This window comes from Ornithodoros turicata, chromosome 9, assembly GCF_037126465.1.
Source record: "Ornithodoros turicata isolate Travis chromosome 9, ASM3712646v1, whole genome shotgun sequence".
Classification (NCBI taxonomy): Eukaryota; Metazoa; Arthropoda; class Arachnida; order Ixodida; family Argasidae; genus Ornithodoros; species Ornithodoros turicata.
Genome location: NC_088209.1, coordinates 26,738,303 through 26,763,254, shown reverse-complemented (window position 1 = coordinate 26,763,254; position 24,952 = coordinate 26,738,303). Strand labels below are relative to the sequence as shown.

The 24,952-nt window shown below is 46.4% G+C and overlaps 1 protein-coding gene and 1 long non-coding RNA gene across 2 annotated transcripts in view; one reads left to right on the top strand and one right to left on the bottom strand.

Moving 5' to 3' along the window:
- The window catches only part of LOC135368476 (uncharacterized), a 148,749-nt gene extending 139,945 nt beyond the window's left edge, over nt 1-8,804 (top strand). Inside the window, exon 4 of the long non-coding RNA XR_010414784.1 lies at nt 8,530-8,804. This is a non-coding gene — a long non-coding RNA (uncharacterized LOC135368476). The remainder of the gene's footprint in view (nt 1-8,529) is intronic.
- LOC135368473 (uncharacterized) lies at nt 390-24,739 on the bottom strand. The gene is made up of 12 exons (XM_064601793.1): nt 24,560-24,739; nt 22,751-22,798; nt 22,648-22,686; nt 19,989-20,457; nt 16,821-16,973; nt 15,600-15,834; nt 13,768-13,909; nt 11,623-11,750; nt 7,685-7,802; nt 5,681-5,824; nt 1,969-2,100; nt 390-578 (listed from the first exon to the last, which is right to left on the bottom strand). The coding sequence occupies exons 4-12, from the start codon at nt 20,176-20,178 to the stop codon at nt 423-425; spliced, it is 1,398 nt and encodes a 465-aa protein (XP_064457863.1). The 5' UTR covers nt 20,179-20,457; nt 22,648-22,686; nt 22,751-22,798; nt 24,560-24,739; the 3' UTR covers nt 390-422.
- Nucleotides 24,740-24,952: the final 213 nt, after the last annotated feature.

Here is a 24,952-nt window from a genome sequence, read left to right as displayed (position 1 = left end):
CATTTTCAAGCATTTCAAGATTTCATTTTCAAGCTTTTCAAGCTTTTTTTCGAGCATTTTCAAGGCTTGATTTCAAGATCAGATAGCATACATTAACGGATCTGCAACTCCTCCTCTTCACTCATACCTTCTGTTTGCGAGGAACACTCAGTCAAAAATCCTTCTGTCGTGCGGGTTCTAAGATCTGCGCTGACGGGTTACTACGAGTTACAACACACATTTTAACGTGCACCCTTTTCCAAGGTGTACCCTTTTTTAAGAGGGCAGCATAAGACCCGTTCTACGTCTCTGCATGCAAAGGTGTGGGTGGGTGCTGAAAGGGACTGCCTTTGCTTGCTTCCATGTTGCTTTTCTAAAAGCGGGCCGGTGAAAGCGACTGCATCAATAACTGGGCAAGACGACAGTTTCCATGTATTTTCCGTCTAAGGGTTCAAGTATTTGACGCTTTCAGACAGCCTCTGGAACGCTGGGCCACATATAGACCCGGGGTCGTCGCGATCCACATCGAAGAAAGCCCAACCTCGCAGATTCTTGATGGCCGGACTTTTTGCTCCAATCGCTGTTTTTACAAGGTCGAACTGAAAATAAGTGGAAGCATCATTTCAGTCCAGCAAGCGCGAATATTCACTGCGCAATTTTACACCTTAAAGGGTGTAAAAGAACATGTGCATGGCGCACACCTTTTAAGGTGTAACGGAACACCATCAAGAAATCAAGGGTGTAATTGTATGGAAGGGTGTAATGTAACCTGCAGACCATAGAATAGGCAGCTGGAAATTATTACAGCTTCACTGCGAAAATGTAGTGTTTCTAGTTTTTACAGAAGGCACATGCTTGGTAGTTTGGAGTGTCACTGTGGCTATCTTGCAATCACTCTTCGATCACAGTCATGCAAAATATTCTTTAAAAAGTCAAGAATATACTTTTCTCACACTGAACTTGTAATACTTTCGAGGTATACTACTCGGCTGTACCTTGTGTGAAGCAAAAATAGGACATTGCAGACACATGTTGCACAGCACACACATGTTATAGGTGATTGATGTGGGTATATGCGGGCATCATACATATCAGACACAATCACAAGAACTGATTAGTTATGCTTATATTAGGTTGACATTATGCCATGCAGCATACATGTCCTACATTACGTAGGCATGAAGGTATTCAAACGTATCACTTAATACAGTTTTATCACATAGTAGTAATTTTATATTTTCCAGTCATCTAACCTTGAGGGGTTAGATGACAGTGTACCAAATGTTGAGTAACTGTGCATTTGGTCTTTATTTATATATCTTTGGTCTTTATTTGTATATATTCTTTATATATATTCTTTATATATAATTGGTCTTTATTTATATATTTATAGGATTTGGTTTTTCATTTGGTCAAGCGCGTAATCACAAGCTGAAGTTCTGAGTACCACAAGCACTCCAACACTGCACAGGAACAGGAATACGTTTAGCCTGTGTAATGGAGCCTGTCCCACCTCCAAATACACCCTCTGTTGCACCCTCATCACACCCTCCTGACAATGTCTCATAAAAGGGTGTAATTCACCATAGTTACACCCTCGAAAATTTTCAGGCCAAGATTCTAGGGTGTAAAATAGGTGTAATACATGAGAATACACAAATTTTACACCTTTAAAGGTGTGAAAATATGTAGAGTGTAGGTAAGTTTCGTAATACAAGTCATTCATTGCAGTAAAATACGCGCACATTCGTCTCCATCGGGTCATTGCTGCAGATTTTATGATGCGCAGGGCTTACCACCACCATCATACGATACTCCCTGCTGATTCGTGTATCTTAGGATTTATTTACCACACGTAGACCACGATACCCCCTTCTATTCTTCCACTGATTCTATCCCGTTAGTTAATTGTATCCCCAAGTATACCGGTTTCAAGCTTATATGCGTTTCAAGCTTCGTATCAACAGAAATACTGTCTGGTGTACCTACCTTTTTCTGCATCGTTGCAGCCGTATCGTAGAAAAGTCTGATATTTGTCGAACCGTCGGTGAACTCTTTTGCAACAAAAATATAGTTCTCGGGAAGTACCACCTTGGGATGTGAAAGCCCAGTGTCGCAGGTCTGCGTGAAAAGAACAAATCGCAGGGTCCTGACAGCTGTTTATTCCTTTTTCACGCAAATACGAAATATAAATCCAGAACAAAGCTCGACTTGAACTATCAAATGCATAAAGTAGATACAAAATCACCGGTGATTCTAAAAAACTAAGCTATATACCCACAACTAAATTACAAAATGGCTCGAAGCCCATGTTGGGAGCGTTGCTGTAGCCTCTCATTTTTCCGTCCGTTACCTCTTTCACGGTCAATGCCTCAGTCGGAGAACTGAGATGTATCCCGTGATATACGAATGATATTTGTCGTATCAAGGGCTGGCGTGCAAAAGCATTCCTGAACATGACGAGCCAAATGGGTCCCACTGACCCCTGTGCTCGCGCAGCCTCTCATTGAAGCGCCTCCCTGTTTCTCCAATAAATCTTTCCTCATACAACGGCATAGAATACACAACCCCTGCTATAAATGTCCACTCCTTCCAATCTTCCCAGGCTATGAACCTGATTAGCGTTTCACTGAAGGTGTCATCACTACCCTGAATCTTGTCCATCTTTCTTAAGGCAGTGGCGGTGGTACGTATGGGACGACCACTTCCTTAGGTTCCACCCCACTACCGCTGTGCAAAAGCCCAGGAAACCGGACCCGAAATGCTGACATGCTCTACTCCAAAAAAATGCAAACGACCATCTTGTCGGAAACTCTGCAAGCCACAAGCGATGCAAGTTTTTCCTGAAAATCTGTACCTGACGAGTTCTGGAAAATTCCGGAGTGCTTAGCGTCTCTCTTTGAACTGTGGGAGTTTACTAATATGAAAGAAACGGGTGCCCTCCAAACTGCTCCTATTTCTCCCCTATACCGGTTTATTGTCCACGACGTGTCAAGGTCAGCGAAAGCGAAAAATGAAGGATTATTCTTCGTTCCGCCGCTCAGCAAGCTCCCAGGATGCAATGCGTGCACTGGGGTTTTCTGAACTGAATCACCAGGAAATGGTCCAAATCTGACCCAAACTAGCCTTGTGTTCGCACTTTTTGACTTGAGCATTTCATGTGTGACAGGACGGATGTGCTGGGCTTTTGCACAGAGATTGAAGAAACCCGTCCTCGCGTTCCAGTCTAACCATTCCAGGATGGCGTCGCGTCCACGTCAATTCGCGTGGCGTCAGCTCCCGCGGCATAGTGGTTATGATCGCTTTCCACGCCGAGACTGGGAGGTGACACGGGTTAGAATCCTGTCATCAGCTGTGCTGTCTGAGGTTTTCCCTTGATTTTCCGAAGACTTTCCTGACGAATGTGCACAGTTCCTCCTGAAGTCGGCCCACGACGCATACTAACCCCTCTGTCCCACACTCCTTCCTGCTGTCCTCTCTCCATCTGTCCAGGTCTGTACGCCGCTCAAAGCCACAGTTGCTTCGCGGCGCGGCAATGGAATGTAAAAAAAAAGATTCGCGGGGCGGCAGAAAAACGTTGGCCACACAGGGCGGAGGGGATTTCTCTTGGACAATGGGAACGTTTGTGGTATCCCACCAGACTGCATCAGGGGCGCCGTTAGAAAGCTGTTATATAAGGGATCAAGACCTGATGGTAGTGGTGAGGTGGAAAGTAGTGGTCATCTCATACGTACATTGTGTGATCCTGTGTGAGGTGCGGGATAGAGATCATACCTTCACTGCAAAGTAACTTAGGTTCATTCGTCTGGAAAGGTTGGAAGGAGTGGGTGTTCTTCGCCACGTAAAAGCTACGCCACCTAGAGTCATGCGGTCAACGGAACTTGCTTTCACTAGGTTTTCCCCACCTCCTGATATGAATCTAGTTTTGTTGTGCGTGGGTCGCTTTTTTACTCCACCAGTGTGAAGCGCGTGCCGAATTTACTCCAGTGCATGATAATTGACACAGATATTGAGGAGCTATCCCATCGGAAAAACTAGCCGAACATGATGCTTTCCGGAGTGCCCAGAGCAGAGCGCTGGCCGAGTTTTTGCTCTCCGTTTTCAGACCGAGGAAACAAGGATAGTAGGAGGAGATAAGAGAAGGATGGCTTATCGCATCGGGCTTCCGATGGAATCATGATTTCCCTCTCCCAAGGACTGTCACTTTTTTTACTATCCCTCTTGTCGGCTAGGTTTAGCAACGTCCTTTCATTGGACTGCGCTCAAAAAGGCGCTAGAGTCTCTGGAGGCTCCGATGATGTGCAACTATTATTTTCGATGGGATAAGGTCCCTGGCATTTATCGTAAATTTGGGTAAATGCGGCACGCGCTTACAGCCTCGCACCCAGCACTTTTGCAGCCAGCATAACCCAAAAAGCAGTAAAGCGATACCAGGTGGGAAGCACACGGCACGTGTGCTTCTCTGGCTTGGGCAGTAAACAGTTTTCAGATGCTCCCCCGGCTGAACAGTGCTACGCTTTCAATATGGCGGCGCCCACAGAAAAAAATGGTCTTCTCATCATGTTCAGATGCGGATGCGCGCTGGCGTTTGATAAGGCAGACGTGATGACAGACGTGATTCGTAGATGACTCTGCGCGTGGTGACGACTGCCAACGCGGCGAGACGTGTGTTACCGGTAAACAGTTTGTGCTTATAAACAGCTGTTTGGTTCGTATACAGGGAGTTTGCTCAAACGTGTCCATCCAGGAATTATATTTAAAGCGAGCGATAAGAGAAAAGTAAGTGCTACTTCTCTGCTAGTTGAGTAAGAAACAGAGACTGGTTCACTATAGTAGCACCTGTTCCTTAGTCAAGTAGCCGTAAAGTAGCGCTCGTTTCTCTTATCGCTCGCTCTAAATAAAATTTCTGGACACGTTAGAGCAAACACCCTGTAGAACGGAGGGAGAGAACCAATGGGGAAGCAGTGTGCTTTTCTTGCTCTATTTTTTTTTTTTTTTCCGTTCAATTCGTCATTAAAAGTTTGTTGAAAGCTGCGGCTTGTCTTCTGCTTTCGTCGTCCCAGTTTTCTTCGCCGCAATACAATAGTTTGTACCAGCCATCCCATACACTGTGTTCATTTTCTAGGTGAGGAGTAGCAATTGGTAGCGCTATAACTTATAGGGGACGAAAATCTCCCAATATCCGCTTATGAATTGACTACAAACAAAACGCGAACAAACGGGGGACAATACGTAACAACAACACCGTGGTATACCACACGCAAGGAAACGCAGACCTAGCAGACGACAAAGTCTGCCCTTCCTCATTCCCTCACACTGCTCTGTGTCCACACCTCGCGTGGGCTTTAACGCTGGTGCAACAGGAGCGCAGCACTTTTCTTTCAAAAAGAACGCACCTGCGGTCGCTCTCGTCAGCCAATGCCCGCGGACGATTGATTTACTTTTCTTGTTCTTGTTAATTTCATTTCATTTTAATACATGATTATGTGGAATCACCTTTCACTCAGAATTACGAGCATCAACCTGTGTATTCGCTACGAGACAGCGGTAATTACGAGATGAAATTCGATATTATAGAGATATTGCAGGATCACAACGGAACGGATAACAAGGCGATGTCTAGAGTCCACGTTGTGTGGGGTACCGCATTGTATGACTTGGGCTGTGCAAAATAAATCACCGAATAAATCAAGCGCTGTACCTCAGAAAAATCTGCGGCGGCTGAGCTAGCTAGGTTGGTGATCTGAGGCGACCCGTAGAAAAGCTGCACAGTCATCGTCATAGTCATCATGTACACCACATCTTCCGCGAAATCGCTGGACGAAATCTGCTTAATGGTGTTATCCTGCAAGAAAAGAAAGACCACTATAGAACGAGAAATATAAGGTAGACTGTTTTTTAGGTCACTTCCAAAGCACGTAAATATATATTCAGTCAGTTGACGTTTGGCCAGTGTCTTCTTTCCGTCTAGTGTTTTGTGAGTGACCTGCTCAGATGTTCATACACGGTTGCGAAGTTACCTTCAATTAAAAAATTATTTGAGTCAACAAAAAGTACCTCTTGAGATTTTTTTGCTACATCTTGCTAGGAAGACGGTGCATCGAATGACACCTTGATCACGCTTCTGTCCTGACCTCCTCACACCGAATTTTTCGGTCAAAAATGTGCATTTTGTCGATACAACTTTCCGATTTTTTACTGCGGCTTACAGTGCACCTTCGGGGTTGGGGTTGTTGAAAGTGCAACATCGAGGCTATACGACAAAAAAATTTGAAGAAGAAATTCTTAAATTTGATATTGCAAACAAATTGGTAAACCTGCACAAACTTTGAACCCTCCCCTATCAAATAAGACGCTTTATAACATGCTCCGTGCCTTACGTTGGCCGTAATACCTGCTTAAAACGACATAGGTTTTCGCAAAGCACTGCAGCCTGAGGGGCTCTGCACCCTATAAATTTCTATTTCGTTAGTAAAGACCAATGTTCTGTTGCTTTCGGAGTCGTAAGGTACCACGAAAAAAATTCACATAAAATTCTAGGGGGCTTAGAGCTGCACCTCTGGATCACTCGGCGTGGAATGGCCCAACTGTTCATCGTTGGTTCTCTTTTATATGGTTCCGAAGAAAGATCCCAGAAAACTTTATAGTTTCGGAGGGACGAGGTGACGACACCACAGAGGTGGCATCGCTCCGTAGACGAAAGCCTGCTGGGCGAACGCAATGCATCCTGGACAGGTTCTGGTCGCACGTCACAGCGAACGTCAAGGCACAAATGACCTTAAAGATGGCGGCGCCCTTGATCGGCGGCCAAACCGTTTGTAAACAATGCGGTTGTTTGTGCGTGACGTTTTGGTCTTTCGATGACGGTAATTATTTTCATCCGATAATCTCGCAGTAAACGCTCAGTTTTGCACATAAGGCTCCGTACAGTTGACGACTTCCAAGGATGTGATGACGACCGGGCGTTACGACTCACTGAGCCGATGTCATGGGCTACCATATTGCGGAAAAAACACCGCATAGTTTACGCTGGCAAAATACGTTCATCTCTTGGCGTTATGACGACGAAAAATATGTCAGAAAGCGGCAAAACGGCATGTAAACAAAGGCACATGACCTCAAAATGAGGTTTTCTATGACGTGCGACCAGGACAAGGTCCAGTTTTGCCAAAAGCACCACTTGCGGGTAGTTACAACAACGGCGGGTTTGTGTCACCCCTGTGGACAACACGGACGTCTCATAGCTCCGCCCTACGTTGGAAGGTTGCCAGCTGCTGTGGTGATGGCGCTAGTATCGGTGTCTGAAAGAGCAACTTTGCAAGACGCATAGCCCTATGACGTCATACTTCTTAAAACAAGAAATATGCCACAAGAGCACATTGTATCGAGTTATCCGCACCTCCTCCCACCAATCCCGACCATTAGATGGGTTGACTTGTGATGACTCCCTGTCGGAGAGCATTTATTGCGCTAAGTGGATACGATACGCTTTTACCTCATTTATGTAAACGTAACTGGGGATAAACTATTTTGGGGAAGTACAGTGTGAGACACAGTACACCGCAATGACAAATGATTTACTCCCCAGTGGCACCTAGAACAGACGCTCGGCTGTAGTTGTATCGCGTCATTCATTTTGCAGCGGCTAATTGATGTTCGTTAAAAATAGTTTCTGTATCAAGACAATCGCAGGTTGCGCACCTACCATGCTGAACTGCTTATTGGTCGTACTATCCCAGATGCTGGCACCTGACGGGGGCATCAAAGCAGTTATATTCCACTGGGAAATGTGCGTGTGAAGCAAGACGATGTGACAGTTGGTACTGCATTTCAAAAAGAGCATTTCAGAAGCACATCAAAGTGTTCTCAAGGAAAAGTTTTGTTTATCCACGGTGGGAGGCGCTCACAAGGCCATGGGGCTCAATCGCTTCATTGTCGTTATTAGCTAAGGAGTGGCGGGAAATTCAAAAGGATGGGCACGGTGGCACATTGTTCGTGGCGTATACCACGCCCTTCACGTATCGCGTGAAGAGCGCCGTGCACGTGTTTTATTACGTGCCCTTCTCGACGAGTGCCCCCCCCCCCCCCCCCTTAGAGTTATAGGCCGTAACGCGTGCAAGCGATTAAAGGGAGACTTGAGAACTAAATGGATTTCAAGCTTGTGGTATTCCCACAATTATTTACACGAACTGAACACAGCTGTGAAATATTTCACTTGAAAACGAAAATGCATAATAAAAGCAACTTTATCTAATGATGGTGAATGGGAAGCTTCATCGCCAATTGCGATACTTTGCCCCATCCACATGCTGATGTGGGAATGAAATTGGCCCACAGGTGCCAATAAACAAAGTCTTGTATTGAATCCGAAGAAGCTTCTTTCACGAGCGCAGTCGTGTTACGACCACATCTGTTCTAAAAACTTGAGCACCTCTAGGTGAGCCCTCTATTTACGCTTGGCTTTGGATGCCTATTGAGAACGTTCTGGGCCACCGTAAGTATATCCATACTCTCGTGCCTCTCCATCAATGGAGGCCTTCTGTTCTGCAGGTCGTCGCCGGTCTTATTTGCTCCATCCAGCTCTTTGGACACACACCTAGGCGAAGTGTCGCACACGACTCGTCGCCCGAGAGTTCTTGGTGACATAACCTCTACTCAGGGACATAATGCTGAAATGCCTGACAATGTACAGACGTACCCATGCCGGAATGCACTTAGCGGAATGCATGCATGGACTCGGCCGGAATTCATGGAACACACCAGTATCTTGTGTATTTATGGGTATTTGGACAATTTGTATTTTAAATAAAATTAAATACATTTTATCTAAATATTTAAATAAAGTATCTAAATAGAAAATACAAATAGATGTATTTAAATACTGGCCATCCCTGCAAAGCCGTGGCACATTGTCCCTACAGTTTACCACATGAAACGTTGCCCTCCATTGCACTCGTTTTGGTCATTACCGGCTTCGTCAGATCTCCTTCGCACGTTCGCCTTCTGACCTCGAGACCGCGGGTTCGAACCCGGCCGAAGACGCCAGCAACGTGGTCACAGTTGCTTAGACACGCTGTCTCCCGCGAGAGACGTTACATACGGTGTGCCGTGTTGTGAGCTTTCATCACACGTTAAAGAACCGTCAGGGGGGCAAAAGAAATCTACAGGCCGACCGCTGTGGCGTCGCTAATGATCTCAGTTGTCTCGCGTCGTAAACCACCAATTATTTTTCTTTATTTCTTCTTTTTTTGCGTTCCTATGCCCCTAGAACTGGAAGCCTGCTTGTATTGTAAAGCTCCGTCAGAATAATACTGTCGCTATTTACGATAAGATACACCCTCTCCCTCCAAAACCACAGATCGCCCCGGGATCATATCAGCGGCGATACAGCGTCGTCCCTCGTGCTGTGCGGGGGCAGGTGTGTTGCTATCGTTATCGTATGAGCGCACTAGTAATGCCCCATGACTGTTACCAGAGCGCTCATATGCTTCCTGGGTGACACTGGGCTCCTGGACTGCCTCTGAGCGGTCGTGTACTCATGCCCCCCTGCTGCCCATGTGCCGCTTGCGTCTTTCTCCCTTTGTTTTTTTTTCCTTTTCTTTTCTTTTTACAAGGAATAGCAAGCCGGCTTCTGCCTGGCTGACCTTTCCTTTTTACCTGCCTCTTTTTTTCGCAATAAACATATCCCCCCCCCCATGACCACGCTTTACAATATCGCGAACGTGTGACGGCAATCAGCAGTGTCACTTAAAAAAAAAAAAAAAAGAAACGGTTTTTTTCTTTCATTTTTTTGATAGCGTGTAGTCTGCGATAACCAGCGATCCTCGGCTGAGCGAGTATACAGTATCGCACGGCGCTGCGAGATGCCGGACGCCATAACAGGCACCGCTGACTACACATGCGACTGAAATGGCCGCACACTATGTCTTATGATTGTGATCGTGAGCTATCGTGAGTCAAAATGCCGAGCTCTGTCGCTGCGAAGTGTTTCGAGCTGCCCTATACGCGTCATGTCATTACTCTCTACCACCACGCGTGGCTCAGTGGTTAGCGTGCTGGGTATGTCACGTTGAGTTTGGGAGGTACCCAGGTTCGAATCCCTGTGCCGGTTGTGCTGTCTGGGGTTTTTCCTGGGTGTTCCTCAAGACGCTTTCAGACGTATGTCGGCACCGTTCCCTTGGAAGTCGTCCCAGGACCCCCATTCCCCAGGCCGTCAGTCGTGTCTATAGTGTTGTCAATCGGGGAATCCCGGCGAATTTTTGACTTTTTCTCGGGATTCCTTCCTGAAAATCCCGGGATTTCGTGAGAGCAAATATGACAGGAAGATCAAATACGTGTAGGCCATCAGACGCAGACTGACTCCTCCGTAAGGAAATGACACTATTTACGACTGGAGGTATAGCACAGTACCGCTGCCTACATGTGCGTACAGATATATGCTGACTGTCGTTTCTTCTAGCGCAGAAGCTGAACGGACCTCCAGTTCGGCAGCCGAACTGGGGGCACTACCATCGACGCTGTGTGCTTTCTCTCGTCTAATATTTCCTTTTTTGTCACTCGTTTCACGTTTTTTTTTTTTCTGTTCTTCATTCAAGTTAAATGTTATAGGAAGGTTGTGAAATGTTATTCTCATAAAGTAATATTTCCTATTTCCGTAGCGGAACTTGCTTTCTTTTCAATTGCAACAGTGAAATGCAGATGAACATAAAAGGAGAGGCATTATCGTTGCAAAAATGAATAATAATAATACCATTAAATAATAATAAAAATAATTTAAAAAATAACCAAACCATTTGACCGTCACTAAATCTTACCAATGTGTTACGCTGCGAATTTTCCAGTGCTTTCCTTCACGAAAAGGTAGAATTGACAAAGCGCGCACAACACGCCGATATAGTCACTTGAGTTAAATGAACTTGGAAGCAGAGTCCTGCACGCGGCCAAGGTACCTACGGGCTCCCACGGGTGACCCGCACGTTGTTGCAGGTGGGGGTCCATGTTTTCGGTGTCGCGCGGGTAGCGGGTCGGTTGCGGGCCTCTTTGACGGCAGAGCGGGCTGCCGGTCGTGTGCGGCCGACGCATTTTGCCAAAACAATATTAGAAAGTACACAGAGTTGCTCAATTTCTTACACGTCTGTACTGCAGTCGCTCGAAATATGACGTAAAACGTCGCTGACAAGGGCGGAACAAACGCTCACAGCGTTAGGGTGCAACAGTGCCTTTATGTCGTGCTTTGTCCATGTCGCCTTTCGTATCATCATGCCCCAAGTCACAAACCAACACGCATTTGCACCTTTTTGCCACCTGTACTGATGTCGTACAAGAAACCATGCACACAGACGCATCTAATTATCAGGCATAAACCAGGGAGCACTCTGTTGATTCGCCAACGTTCATCGCGTTGCGGGTAGCGGGTTGGGGACGGGTGAGCTTTTGGGAAAAACATTTTTTGGGGTGCAATGCTGTTTGTTACGCAGCACCCTTTTCATCGTTGGTTGCACCCGTAGGTATTATGCTGTCCCTGTATCACTCGGGCAGCATGCACGAATGATGAAGTGCACAAAATGTCGCTGCATTGATTGCACGCATTTAACGTGTGGGAAGACGAAATAGATGAACAGGCAGGGTAAATGATGCACTTACCCTTTGACAGGTTTAAGCCACGCTTTAAAGTCTGCGCTTGTAGTGTCTGCTCTTATCCCAATGACAAGAAAGTTGGTCTGTCCTAGTTTCTGGTCCGGGTTTACTTGCAGTTGAAGATTTCTGAGCAACTGTAAAGGCCAAAGTTATTCACTGAAAGGATGGTTGCGCGTAGTTGTGCGATTTAATTGGGGTGCCAGAGGACGCTCATTTGCATGTCAACCTACATTAAAAGTTGTGTAGTAAAGGGTAGTCGACGCGTATGGAATCGACACAGTAAATAGTTGTGATACCACACGGCTTACATCACCAATGCAGCGGCCGTGGGAGACATCACGTGTTTGAGTACCTGGAACAGCTCGTCGTCCTACGCTGTGACAAATCCTTTCTATGTTGTTCCAGCCTCAGAACATCAGTTCTCTCATGTTCAACAGTTGCCGCTTGCGTCGATCCCGTCGTATGAATGTGTGTATGAGTGAGCAAAAATGTAAGAGTGAAAGGAGGATGAGTGAGAAAGAGTGGCTGGTTTGTCCCTTCAGATGACGCGCCCTTGGAAGTCGCGAGAAGGCGTGTTAGCTTAGCTCAATTGGTAGAGCCCTGGACCGGTAATCCAGATGATGTGGGTTCGAGTTCTACAGCTGGCTAACCTTTTCAGTGACTTTCATCTTTCAAGGTGCTCCAGGCACGGGCAGTTGATGTCTGTTGGCGACGTGGTACGGGTGATACCAAGAAATCATAGCAGAATGCGGGGCGCGTAAACATTAAATTTGTTGTAATATCGAGAAGTGAGGTTAATTATAAACATATTCCTACTTGTCAAATCCAAGATAGCTAGTTCAGACCGCACCAAAACCCCTTAATACTCTATTTCACATGCACACTGTTTTCAGTGCTATATTGCTCCGCGAGGTTAGAGTCACTGATCCCGCCACCAGTTCTCTCACGAGTAGCAGCTTGTCTCAGAGTTGGGTCCGTCATTGGCTAGGAGAGCGAGATCTCTCCCACCTCCAGCACCTAGAATTCGGTGTTGCTATACGTGTTAAAGACGCTCGCTAAAGCAAAGGAATTTCATATTTGGATGTAGTGAGCTACGTTCTTTCATTGAGCATAATATTTGGAGAATGCTCGTCGACCTGTTCTGTGCCCCTTCAAGAAAGGTAAAAAGGTATCTGGTTACGGGTGTAATAGGTGTAATATTGTTCTCCTACGCTTCATAAAACTACTTGCACTTTATTGTTCAATACTACTTCATAACGTTTGCAGCGTTAATACAAAAACGGACATTTTCGGGTACGGGCGAGTAGACGTACCGCGATTCAGATACCTCTATTTATTGTTACGTCATCTGAACTACTGTAGCACCCAATCAGACGCAAACCCGTTCTGCTCTACACTCTTCGAAATGAACTCCACCACATAGCACCCTCCTAGCCAACCATCACCCCGAATGACAACATTCTCGTCCCTGATTTGTTGAAAACTGTAGGCGAAGCCTATTTTGTAGCCATATGCAGTTCATATAATGGTTACATATACATATAGGCTATGGCATATGGTTACATATACATATATTACATAAAGGCTCCGCCTCCCGTTACCAACCAATCAATAGCGAAAATGTCATTGCGGAAGGCTCCTGCGATTGGCTACCAGCCTTTGCATGACGCACCCGCTTCGCGATGTAGTGCCGGCTCTCTCTCTCTCTCTCGGCCCAGTCCCGACTTGTACGACCTGCACTATACGCTGTTAAACTTCACCACATAGCACGTTCCTAACCAACCACCATTCCGAATGATGCCATTCTCTGTTATGATTCGTTCAAAACAGAGGGAGGAGCCTATCTGGGACATGCATAATGTGACAGGTAGACACCTCCTCCCATTTTCGGCAGATAAGGACACAGAATGACATCATTCGGAACACTGGTTGGCTACACTCTTAAAAATGAACTTCACCACATAGCACGCTCCTAGCCAACCATCATCCCAAATGACAACGTTCTCGCCCCTGATTTGTTGAAAATGGGAGGAGGAGCCTATTTTGTGCCAGTGTGGGGTGGGGTGAAGTGTATGACTTAATGTTGTCACTGACTATAGGTGAGCTCCGGAGTAATCTTGTAACACTTGTACGAGTCCCTACAGAACGTACCGTAAGCACGCTCAGCACCTTACTGTCGGGGAGTTCCGTGACGGACAGCAAGCCGTGGTGCTTGATATTCTTCTTCATGAGGCTCTCGAAATCATCAGTCCCACCTTTGTTTTTCAGGGCCTGAATACACAAGCTCGTATATCTGAAAAGAAATAAGGAAGGGTTGTTATTGTTCGATATATGCAATAAGATTTGATGCACTGGGCACGGGTCGTTAACGTTGCGACTCTAGAAAAGACCAAGCAGTGGAGGTGTCGGGAAGGCAGAGCCGTAGCGATGGGGGCAGAGGGGCAGCCGGTCCGAGCGCCCTCGCCAGGCCCTGGCAGGTTGCTTGTACAATATAAACCGGGAATTAAGGAAATTTGAATATAAGATCTCTGCAGTGCGAATGACAGTTGTTTTATTTGTTTACAGAGCTTCTGAAGGCAATGAGAGTGTGTGGGGGGGGGGGGGGGAGGGGAGGAATGCTCTGCTCTCTCATTAAGCGTTGGTTAGGTATGTATGAGACAAACTATCTATACCCTACTGGACACAAGCACGCCCTATAGTGAAACATAACTTTGGACAGCTATACCATCGAATATAGCTGTAAGTGACGTTGCATGTCTGCAGTAATAATCTGTACTCTTCGTATTTATACCTCACATCCTTGGGCATCCTTGTGTACGAATAATCGAATGATCAGATAGGTACTGTTTACTGTGTCCTTTTACACGTTTTGCCTTATTGCTCTAGAGAAATATACATAGATCGCTTTCCTTATGGCACAACACTGTATTTTGTGATCATTGCGATTACCCTTGACAGCATTCTGGAATGCCTCACGTTGAAACACAATCAGCAGTGTATGGTCACTCCATAGGGTGCTTCACCCAAAGGGTTAAAAGAATAATTCTACACTAGAACTTCACCGTATAGCACGCTGTGAGTCAACCATTGCCACGAATGATAGCGTTATCGCTTCTGATTCGAAGAGAGAGGTGGGCGTACGCCTTTTGTGGCAATTTGGATATATGAAATTTGCCAGAAAAAGGCGTACGCCCCCGTCTCTCATAGAATCAAAAGCAATAACCCTGTCATTCTTCGCAATGGTTGGCGCACAGCGTGCTATGCGGTAAAGTTCTGGATGGCGAGGTACTCGCTGGAAGATTGTGGGTACCTTCAGGAAACTTTTGCCACCACTGAGGAAGGCTTTGGACAATTTTCGATTGCGGGATTATTATTATTTTTTTTTTTTTGTCTCGATTGGATTCTGAAAAATTGACAAGCGAACCTCACTTTTTTTTTAGAGAAATATGAAGTCCTTCACGGATAACCACAGATCCGACAAAAACGATGCCCAGTATCGCAACAGAAATAGTAAAAAAAAATAAAGAAAAGTGAAAACACCTGTGAAAACACTTGTTGGCGACCAACAAGCGCGCGCGACATGTGCGTCTAGAAGAGGAAGTTTCTTTTTTTTTTTTTGATTGCGTGTTAGCGCCGCGAAGCAACTGTGGCTGTGAGCGGCGTACAGATGTGGACAGACGGAGAGAGGACAGCAGGAAGGAGTGGGGGACAGGGGGATTAGTATGCGTCCTGGGCAGACTTCAGGGGGAACTGTGCCGACATTCGTCTGGAAAGTCTTCGGAAAACCCAGGGAAAACCTCAGACAGCACAGCCGGTGACAGGATTCGAACCACTTCGATACGACCTTCGTTACCACCAACGACCGGACGCCTTAGCCCACTCGGCCATGCCGCTGGTATGAGGAAGTGTCCCCAGTTAGAACGTTTTATCACGTTAGGTGAAACACCCTGTATATTACTTTATCGTTAGACAAAGGCTGTTACCGCTGATCAATGGACAGCCCAAGTTCGGTCTTCTGTAACTGTGCTGCCATTGCCTTAAATCTCTGGAAGGCGTCCATTTTCTGGCTGGTGAACGTGTGCGTTGAAGGATGACAGAGTACATGCGTGAAGAAAAGCAGGTCGCACAGGGCATCCGGAGGAAAGCTCAGGTCCCGCTCTGCCATGGTCACAGTGCACAAGATTGGACCTTCTATAGACAGTTGTGCCTTCGGCGTCGCTTGAAAAGAAGAACAGAACAGAATCACCATAGTCTTTCATCATCGGTGCACGAGTAAGATGCCACATACTACACATACACATAGTGTGAATGCGAGAGTGACTGGCAACACTAAACAGGTGCACAAGGTGCTCTTTTTGCCTCGTGCCAATGTGCCACGTTGTCGAAAGACGCGATGAAGAATGCGCTGAAGAATTCGGGTGGTCATTACGTGGCAACACTGCCTTTAGCGTTCGGAAATTGATATGTCGGCGCCCGCTCTGCATCATGTGACCGTTGCCACGAATCTAGCGGTTTTAGCCGATTCCATCACGCTATAGCGACACGTAGGGCATCACGGTCGCTCGTCTTCAGGTTCCGCTGCCTGCTAACCCATGTGAACTTCGACGTGCGGGGCAATGAGGGCCCTCGCCACCCTCGCGGTGCGGATGTAACGACACCGCGGATATAGTTGAACCATCCGCTGCCCGGGAAAAAAGTGCTAGATTGCAGACTCCTGGAGCTCGGAAAGCGCCACGAGACACGCGAGATTGCGACTTTCTGACGAAGCTAATGCAGTTCCTCGGAATCTGTCAAAAAATAAATAAAAGATAGCCAGGTAGTGACCACGCAAATTCATTTTGTATCTCGCAGCAGCGAAAACTTGAGGAGGAGTATGTTTGGGACAGCACGCGAGCACGTCACGAAAACGTCTGGTCATCTTAGATAGGCCAACCATATTGTAACAGAACGATATCGTTATCACTCGTGATTTTAGGAAAGCGCGGTTGACATGAAAACCTCACCTCACATTCCTCTATACGACACTACTCTTCTCTATGCTGGTACGCAGAACGATGTCATTGAGGATACTGGTTAGCTAAGAGCGTGCTATGCGGTGAAGTAATGATTTTAGAATGTAGGTGCTGGTCCGCGCGGTGACAATTGACTTCCACGCACTGTTTTTTCCCCTTTTCGTTTTTTTTTTTTTAACATGATAAACCTACTTGTTGTCGTTGTTGTCGTCGTTGTCGTTGTAGTCGTAGTCGTAGTTGTCGACGGCGTCGTAATAGGTGGGAGCGCCGGTGAAGCTGGGTCATAAATATCTTGATTTGTAAAAGCGTCGTCGTCGGCGACGTCTTCACCATCGCCGCCGCGAGCTGCACGTGAAAACCGGTCGGTTACATTGGAAACAATAATGGGCGCAGTCATGAGATAGCTGATATATAAAGCGCATAAAAATACAACAGTCGGAGTTTCTAGCGTTACACATCCGCAGGCCTTGGATGTGAAGACATTAAAGGTACTGTAAATCAGAGGCATACAATTTTATATTAATGGCCCATTTGACAGCCAGGGTTCGCAAACGCCACAGATTGCGTTCAAATCCATCCCATAAATTTTTAGAAAATTAAGTTTCAATATTACGGGCAACTCTGTCTAATACCTTAGTCAGACAGCATTTCAAATGTCAATTGCGAGAAATAGCCTTCGGCCTCTCAAATGACCTTTGTTTGGGGGCGCCTGCCAGACAGGCGGGAAATGAGTGCTCCTCAACTGACTGCACTCACCGGCTCCCTTTTTCAGTTTCGTTTTTCCTGTCTGCTGTGGAAATTTGAAGTTGGTCTGTGCGCCATAAATCAAGGTGCAGAAGCCATATGCACTTCTCTAAATAGGATATAAATACGTTTACACAGTTTCATTCCATTATCCGCATTTTATAGGTTTTCCTACGTTCAGCTGCGAAGGTAGCGCGGCGCGCAAGTGTGTTTACGTTCGATGCCCTCGGTATCAGACATTACAAGCGGTGACGGGTGCAACGAGGTGATAGGTGGTGGCGAAAAACAAACGACAGAAGAGACGCGAACGCTGGGTAAGCGATAAGAAGCTGACGCGGTGCCGGCGAAACAAGCCACATAGGCGATAAAAACAGGGATGACAACGTCAAAGGAAACGAATTCATAACAGTAAAAACGCCGACCCTCACAACGTGGTTGTTCTAGCAGGACAAACGCCGCGCTCTTGACGATAGGGCTGATGAGGCCCGTTGGGCGCGAGGGTACAATGGCATAACACTGTTGTCGAGATTGCTCCTTTCTGCTCCTCAAATCCCTCAAATGTCGTTGGGGGCCTCCTTTCGCGTTGATGGTCATTTCTTAGAAAGGTCCTTTGAGCTGCCGTCTGACACGGCTGTCAGAGGTCATTTTTTGCAAATGACAATTCCCCGAAGTCCTTCGAGCATGCCGTCTGAGGCCCGACACGAACTCCGCAGTTCCCGCCATGTAGGGCGGCTGACATAAACATGCAAACAACAATGGAGCGTACAGCGACATCTGTGGACCGCTACCATCACCACAACGGCTTGCCGGATGTGGTTTATTTTTGCGTAGGTGGCTTTCATGGTGATTCATGGCAGGTTGTTAGTCATTTACACGATGTACCACTGTTCTTGCATTTTGAGACAGCAACTACATCATAGGCTAAGTAGCCGGCTTCATGAACTTTCTTTTAAAAGTTTGTTCAAAACTTTTAAAGGAAAGTTTATGAAGCCGGCTACTTAGCCTATGACTCAGCCGATAGAGGGTTGGGGACATGTAACACTGTTGCTCGACGAATAGGAGATTGTTTCCCACCAGGCGTCGCGTCGCACCGCGTCCTTTCACCGCCAGTTTCGGAAGTGATTAAAAAATATTTAGAATTCTCTGTCGCACATAAAATTTACACTGTGGGTTTCTTTCGGCATAAGCTTTCAAATGCCGCTGCCAATATTAACAGCTTGCCTGCTGCTTTACAGTACCTTTAACTACTGTCTGCATATGCTTGCTGGGTTTGATTCGGCGAAAGCACTATTGTCAAACGCGGGGAATCAACGTGAAATGCTTATATATGCTAGGGCGGTGTATTTATAGTGACATTTTCTGCAACACCATCTATGCATTGGAAGCATATTTGGACCTGCTGCTATACAGGGTGCATCAGTTAAATTCCCGGGCTAAATAATTCGCGATGGGGTGTACCGATCGAACAGCTTCCTTTCTGACACGAGTATCTGTCCGATACCCCCTACAAGCCGCGCACCGTGTGAATGAGTGCGAGAGGCTCATTATTTAAATAAAAATTCAAATGAGCTTCGTGAAAAATATGACTTCTAAAGCAGGGCGCCGTCGGCATTAAAATGGGTACTACCCCTTTTAGGACCTTGGGTGGACACCTCTTAAGGAAAACTCTGTCACCGAAGGGGTTATTTGTTGCAGTAATTGGTTTCAGTTTACATATTTTTCTAGCGGCTGGTCGCGGTGAAGCGCAAAAGCACGGTCTTCCACTCCCTTATTCACCAATGAATCACGTGTTCTAAAGCTTACTTCGCGATGGGTAGTGCTGAAGAAAAAATGGAAAGCATGTGATATCAAGGTACTGTGTTTCGTCCGTGCGATCATAACAGAGAAAGGGCGCATATCAGTCAGATAAGTGGGGTGGGGACTGGCGTAGCGCTGACGCTAGTTAGTCTGACGCTGTTACTTTTTCTTCAGCACTCCACGTTGCGAACTAAGCTTATAAGAGCGTTCGTTTGCCCTTCACCACGACCAGCCTCGACAAAAATATGTAAACCGAAACCAATTAATTATTGCAACAAATGACCGGCTTCTGTGGCAGATTTCTCTCTAAAAGGTGTCCACTGAAGGTACCAAAAGGGGTATAGAGTAGCCATTTTAATGCCGACGATGCCCTGCGAACGAAACTCATTTGAATTTTTATTTAAATAATGAGCCTCTCGCACTCATTCACACGGTGCGCGGCTTGTAGGGGGTATCGGACAGATACTTGTACAGAAAGGAAGCTGTTCGATCGGTACACCCCATTGCGAATTATTTAGCCCCGGAATTTAACTGAGACGTCCTGTAGAGCCACCTGCTGTAAAAGAATCCGTTTCGCTCCTCCGATTCTGCTCCACACACGCTTGGCACCGACCAGACACTACTCTGCCTGAGGTGGCCGCGTTTCAGTCGAAAGCAATGGCGTTACACAAAGGGAGCAATGGGCACCAGGCCTAGTTCAAGGGTCAGTGACCTTAGTGATTAGCCCAGCGCTTGAGGTCGTGCCTGTACCCATTCTAAAAAGCGTACCACTGGGGCATTTCTGATAGCCTCCCAAAAAAGCAATCATCAATAGCGTACCGCCAGCCGCAACTGCGAGTCCGACGCCTCCGACCAGGAGAAGGCACAGCAAAGAAGCCACAACAATAGCTTTCTTCTTCCTATCCTCGTCGTCGCTGCGTATAGAAAGTACTTTTTTTTTTGTCATTAAAATGGCACCGTATAGTATTCTAGGAAATGAGAACTGCGACGTCCTCTGACGATGAAACATTCTGTGGTGACCGCGTCATGACTCTTCAGGATTACACCACTACATTTCGTTCGGGGTTTACTATGCGTGGATGACTTCAGTATGTTCATAAGGAGTAATTCGTTTAGAGTGATTTGTTATCAGCATTCCCTATGTTTACTGGGGCGCCCTCGCGCCATTTTGAGATGCTGGTTTTGCTGCGCGGTATTTCGATTCAATGTCTCGCGCAAAACATATCTCGTAGGTGTCTACTTCCAGTTCAGTCTCCCGTTATCCATCGTCATCCATCTTACCTTGCAGCTGTAACAGGATAAACAGGAGCACTGTGAGAAACGGCGGTGCAAAATACAGGCATTACAAGAATCTACAGGGTGTCCCAGAAAACATGTCATTGAATTATAATATTAAAAAAAACTACACCACCTAGACTCACGCAGTCAATGGCATTTGTTCTTACTGGGTTTTTGCCACCTCCTGATGTGAGTTTAATTATGTAAATTTTTGCGAGCTTAAGTCGGAAATTTGCCTAGTAAATGTCACTTTTTTACCCCACCAATGTGAAGAGCGTGTCTAATTTACTCAAATTAATGATCATTGACAGGTACTTTCAGGAGCTATCCCATCGGAAAAAATAGCCGAACATGATGCTTTACGGAGGTCGCACAGAATAGCGCACGATGCATTTTTCAGCGCAATCTGTCAGTCCGAAGAAAGGAGGTTGGAAACCCAGCCCACCCCGGCATCGCAAAAGAGATAACATAGGTGCGGCTTATCACGTCAGACTTTCGCTGGGATAATGCTTTTCCTCTCCCAATTTTGTGAACTGTTACTTTTTCTACTATCACTCTGTGGGCTGGCTTCGGAACCTCCTTTCGTCGGACTGAGAGCGATTGCGCTCAAAAAGTCATCGCGCGTTATGTTCCGGTGCTTCGCCGGCTATTTTTCCGGTGGGATAGCTCGTGAATATCACTGTCAATTATCATGAATTTGAGTGAATTCGGCACGCTCTTCATATTGGTGGGGTAAAAAAGTGACCTCTACTCAGCAAATTTCCGAATTCGCTTCGCAAATATTTACATAATTAAACTTGGGGTACATGACATTCACATTAGGAGGTGACACATGACATTCACATTAGGTCACCAAAACCTAATAAGAACAAATGCCGTTGACCACATAATTCTAGGTGGCGTAGTTTTTTTTATTATAATTCAATGACACGCTTTCTGGGACACCCTGCATACGTCTAAGACGTCCCAGCAAAACTTCCAGTGAATCCAGCGCCCAGAAGAACAGCCTTTGTTCGAAGTATCGGCCGCTCTCCTCCTGATGTCCCTTATATTCGCACATTTTCTATAGGGGCCAGGTCGCGACAGATACTGTATCCAAAGCTGCGTCAGTCACGCATACACTCCGCCCAAGTATGACTAGGGTTCCGTGTTTTCGGTTTTAACCGAAAAACCCCGAAAAACATACGCCGGGTAAATTTACCCTCATTCGGTTTCAATGGAAAAACACCGAATACAGAGGGACATTCCAGGACATAAATTGCTGCATATGCATATCAGAAAATACAGAAATACGATGGTTGTAAGAAAAAACGTCCGTTTACTTTGTCGTTAGCCCTAAACCGCCACCTCAACGAACAAGGGCATGCTGAATGGGCGTCGTGCGGAAATATTACATTGAGATTTCTATTCGCCGATAACTGTCAGGTATACCGCGTATACGCTAGGAAAAGCACCGAAAAACGCTGATTTCGTGAAAATCAATAAACATCGAAAAACATACGCCGAATCCGCCCAAAAAGAAAAACGAAAACGTGGAACCCTAACTCTATATGACATAGCATTCGTGGGCTGGCAGAAGTTGTTCAAGCTAATCGATTTTTGTTAGCGCTGCGAAACAACTCTGGCTATCAGCGGCGTACAGACGTGGACAGATAGAGAGAGGACAGCAGGAAGGAGTGGCGGACATGGGGTTAGCATGCGTCCTGGGCCGACTTCAGGGGGAACTGTGCCGACATTCGTCTGGAAAGTCTTCCGAAAATCCAGGGAAAACCTCGCACAGCACAGCCGGTGACAGGATTCGAACCCGTGTCACATCCCAGTCTCGCCGTGGAAGATAATCGAAATCGAATCGTCCTTTGCTTTACGGGTAACTGTAGACAATGGCGGTTTAACTTCGATAACCACTCTTTTCGAAGACGGGACGTGCCCAGAGAGGAGGTACGGTATGACAGGCACAATTCACAAAGTACGACAACAGCATTTTGAGAACGCAACTCGCGAGGACTGGACATGCATGCAAAGACATGCGTATATGTATAGACAAACTGCTACAGCATGAATGCACCTCCCCGCGATTGAACGGAATTTTCGAACGGAAGCTTGAAATCGGCAATGCGCTAGAAGCATGTGCAGGTTTTTTGAATGGCGTTTTTTGTCACAGGGATGTACCTGCGAATGACGTAGCAAAAGTAACCCTTACCTCCCGTCGTGCCTCCACCCATCGACGACATCGAAACCTCTGCAAAATAACGCGAGTGAAGAATGTGCGAAGTTTGTCGGAAGACGGCGTGTACGCTACTCACCAGACATGCCGGACATTTCCGACATGCTCGACATGCCTGACATCTCAGCTGGAAAAAAAAAGAAGAAGAAGAAAGAATGTATTAGTAGGATCCGACTTACGGGTTAAGCACAAATTACCCCCGAATTAAAATAACGTATCATGTACACTGTTCAGTAGCAAACCGTACACATCACTAATGTACTCGAGACCGGCGTAGATGTTTCTGCAGTTCAGAGATACAGCTAATCGGATATCTTACAAGAGCAGGATGGAGGATGGAGCATATATGTGTGACTACAAGATGACAAGGTGTGTGACAATGTGGCGTTAGATGACTAAAATTAATTAGAGGGCTCGGGGCCTAAGCGAGATACGCTCGCCACGCCACGTCACGTTGAACGCCGTGTCCCCTTCTTAAAAAATCTAGAAACTCACGTGCCTTGAAATATACATCGCCGATTTGTTTCGTGTGCAAGTCAGTGCAAACAAGAACCTGGCTGATAGGGAGCACAGGGAAGACTGCGCTCATTCTGTACGTCAGAAGATCACGTGCTTTCGGGCAATGAAGGTGATTGGCCTATGTGCTTACCTACTGGCCAGATTATCAGTGTAGCAACACTGGTAAGCCCCCGTCGGTGAACATCATGCGCTCCCGAGGCGCGCTGTTGTGGTTTCGGCTCATTTGCAATAGACGATTTCAGAAATTGCATGGATGGCCCGCCAGAGAGCGCCGTGTTGCGAATGCCCCACTGCACCTTGGGATTTAGTTTTCATGAGTCAGACAGAAGAGCGCAAACGGTTTCGGTTTTCCCTCCTTCCTTCGAGCAACAGGCAGGCAAGCACGAATGCAAACCATTTCCCACGACGCATTGCGCGATGCGCGTGACTTAGGCGACGGAGGGCCCCCGTGCGGAGCACAAGAGCAATATCTGAAATCGCCTATTCGGCGATGGATGCTTCACTGCACGCGCTCGTTTTTATTTATTTGTTTTTAAGAGTTAAGTTTTCATTCTGCTATGTCGATTTCGCTTTTTGGGAGTTAAAGAATTTTAGGTGATAAGTCATTTTGTAGTTCTATGCTCTCTTCGAAATGGTGTTCTGCCTGACCGCAAGACGCACCTGCAAAAAACGGCATCTGGGTAGCGAAAATAAAAAAAGTAGCAGATAAAAATGAACACACTACACCGTTCATTTGAGTGCTGCAATAAAGCATTCAAAGGACATTTGATGTTAGAGCGCGGTGCTTGGGGCTAGAATTCGCAAGGGATACATGTTTCGCTCGGCTGTCAGGAACGAGATAAACTCGAATGTATTGTACCAACAGCACGGCACCCGAAATTACACCGAATCCGCGCCAGGGGGAGTTGCGGTAGGTCAACTCCTCCCCATCCTAGAAATTATCAGTGAGTGTGGGAGACTGAAACCATGCTGAAATTCTCCCCCACATATAGTCCTCCAGTCCCCCCCCGCCCCACACACACACACTGGAACATTTTTTCTGGCCACATTTAACGCGAACGCCACAAGAACCATGGAACAGCGCATGCCGTCCCTCGTGGGATGGTTAGAGAGCTACAGCCACTGTTTGTACTTAGCGTTATTATATGTAGCGTTTGTAAAAAAAAGATATCGTACAAATTGTAAAAAAATATGCGTTTGTAAAAAAAAAGCATACTTCTCTTGGCAGGGACCTCTCAAACAAACAAGCAGAACAAATACAACTGTGGAGCACCACAAAGTGCACATATATCCCCGCGAGGTTTTCGTGCACAATATCCGACAGAAAAGAAATTGGGGTACGGAGTATGGCGTATAGTCAAGTACTTACTCATTTTTGCGGCTTGGTTGACGCGACCGACCTATAGGATGAAATGGCGATTACGTCGAGTGTAGGCGCTGCGATATTCGGAGCAGTTCTTCGGCAGGTGCTTGCGACTGGAGCGTGCCTAGTTGCTGCTGCTGTTGCTCCTCGAGCGGGATGGCGGGTGCCTATAGTGCCTGCGCACGAGTAGCGGGTACTTTCTTCTTCTTCCTCTACCAATCAAAAGATGTCCGTGAGTCGTCCAGAGAGATTGGCCAGGACAATTGGGAGAAATTACGTCTGTGTGGCATTGATGAGATGTAATGTAACGTAATGATGAGGATGATGTAATGATGCAATGAAATGTAAATGTAATCTGATAAGATGGTGTTAGGCGCGGGTGCTAACTGACATACATAT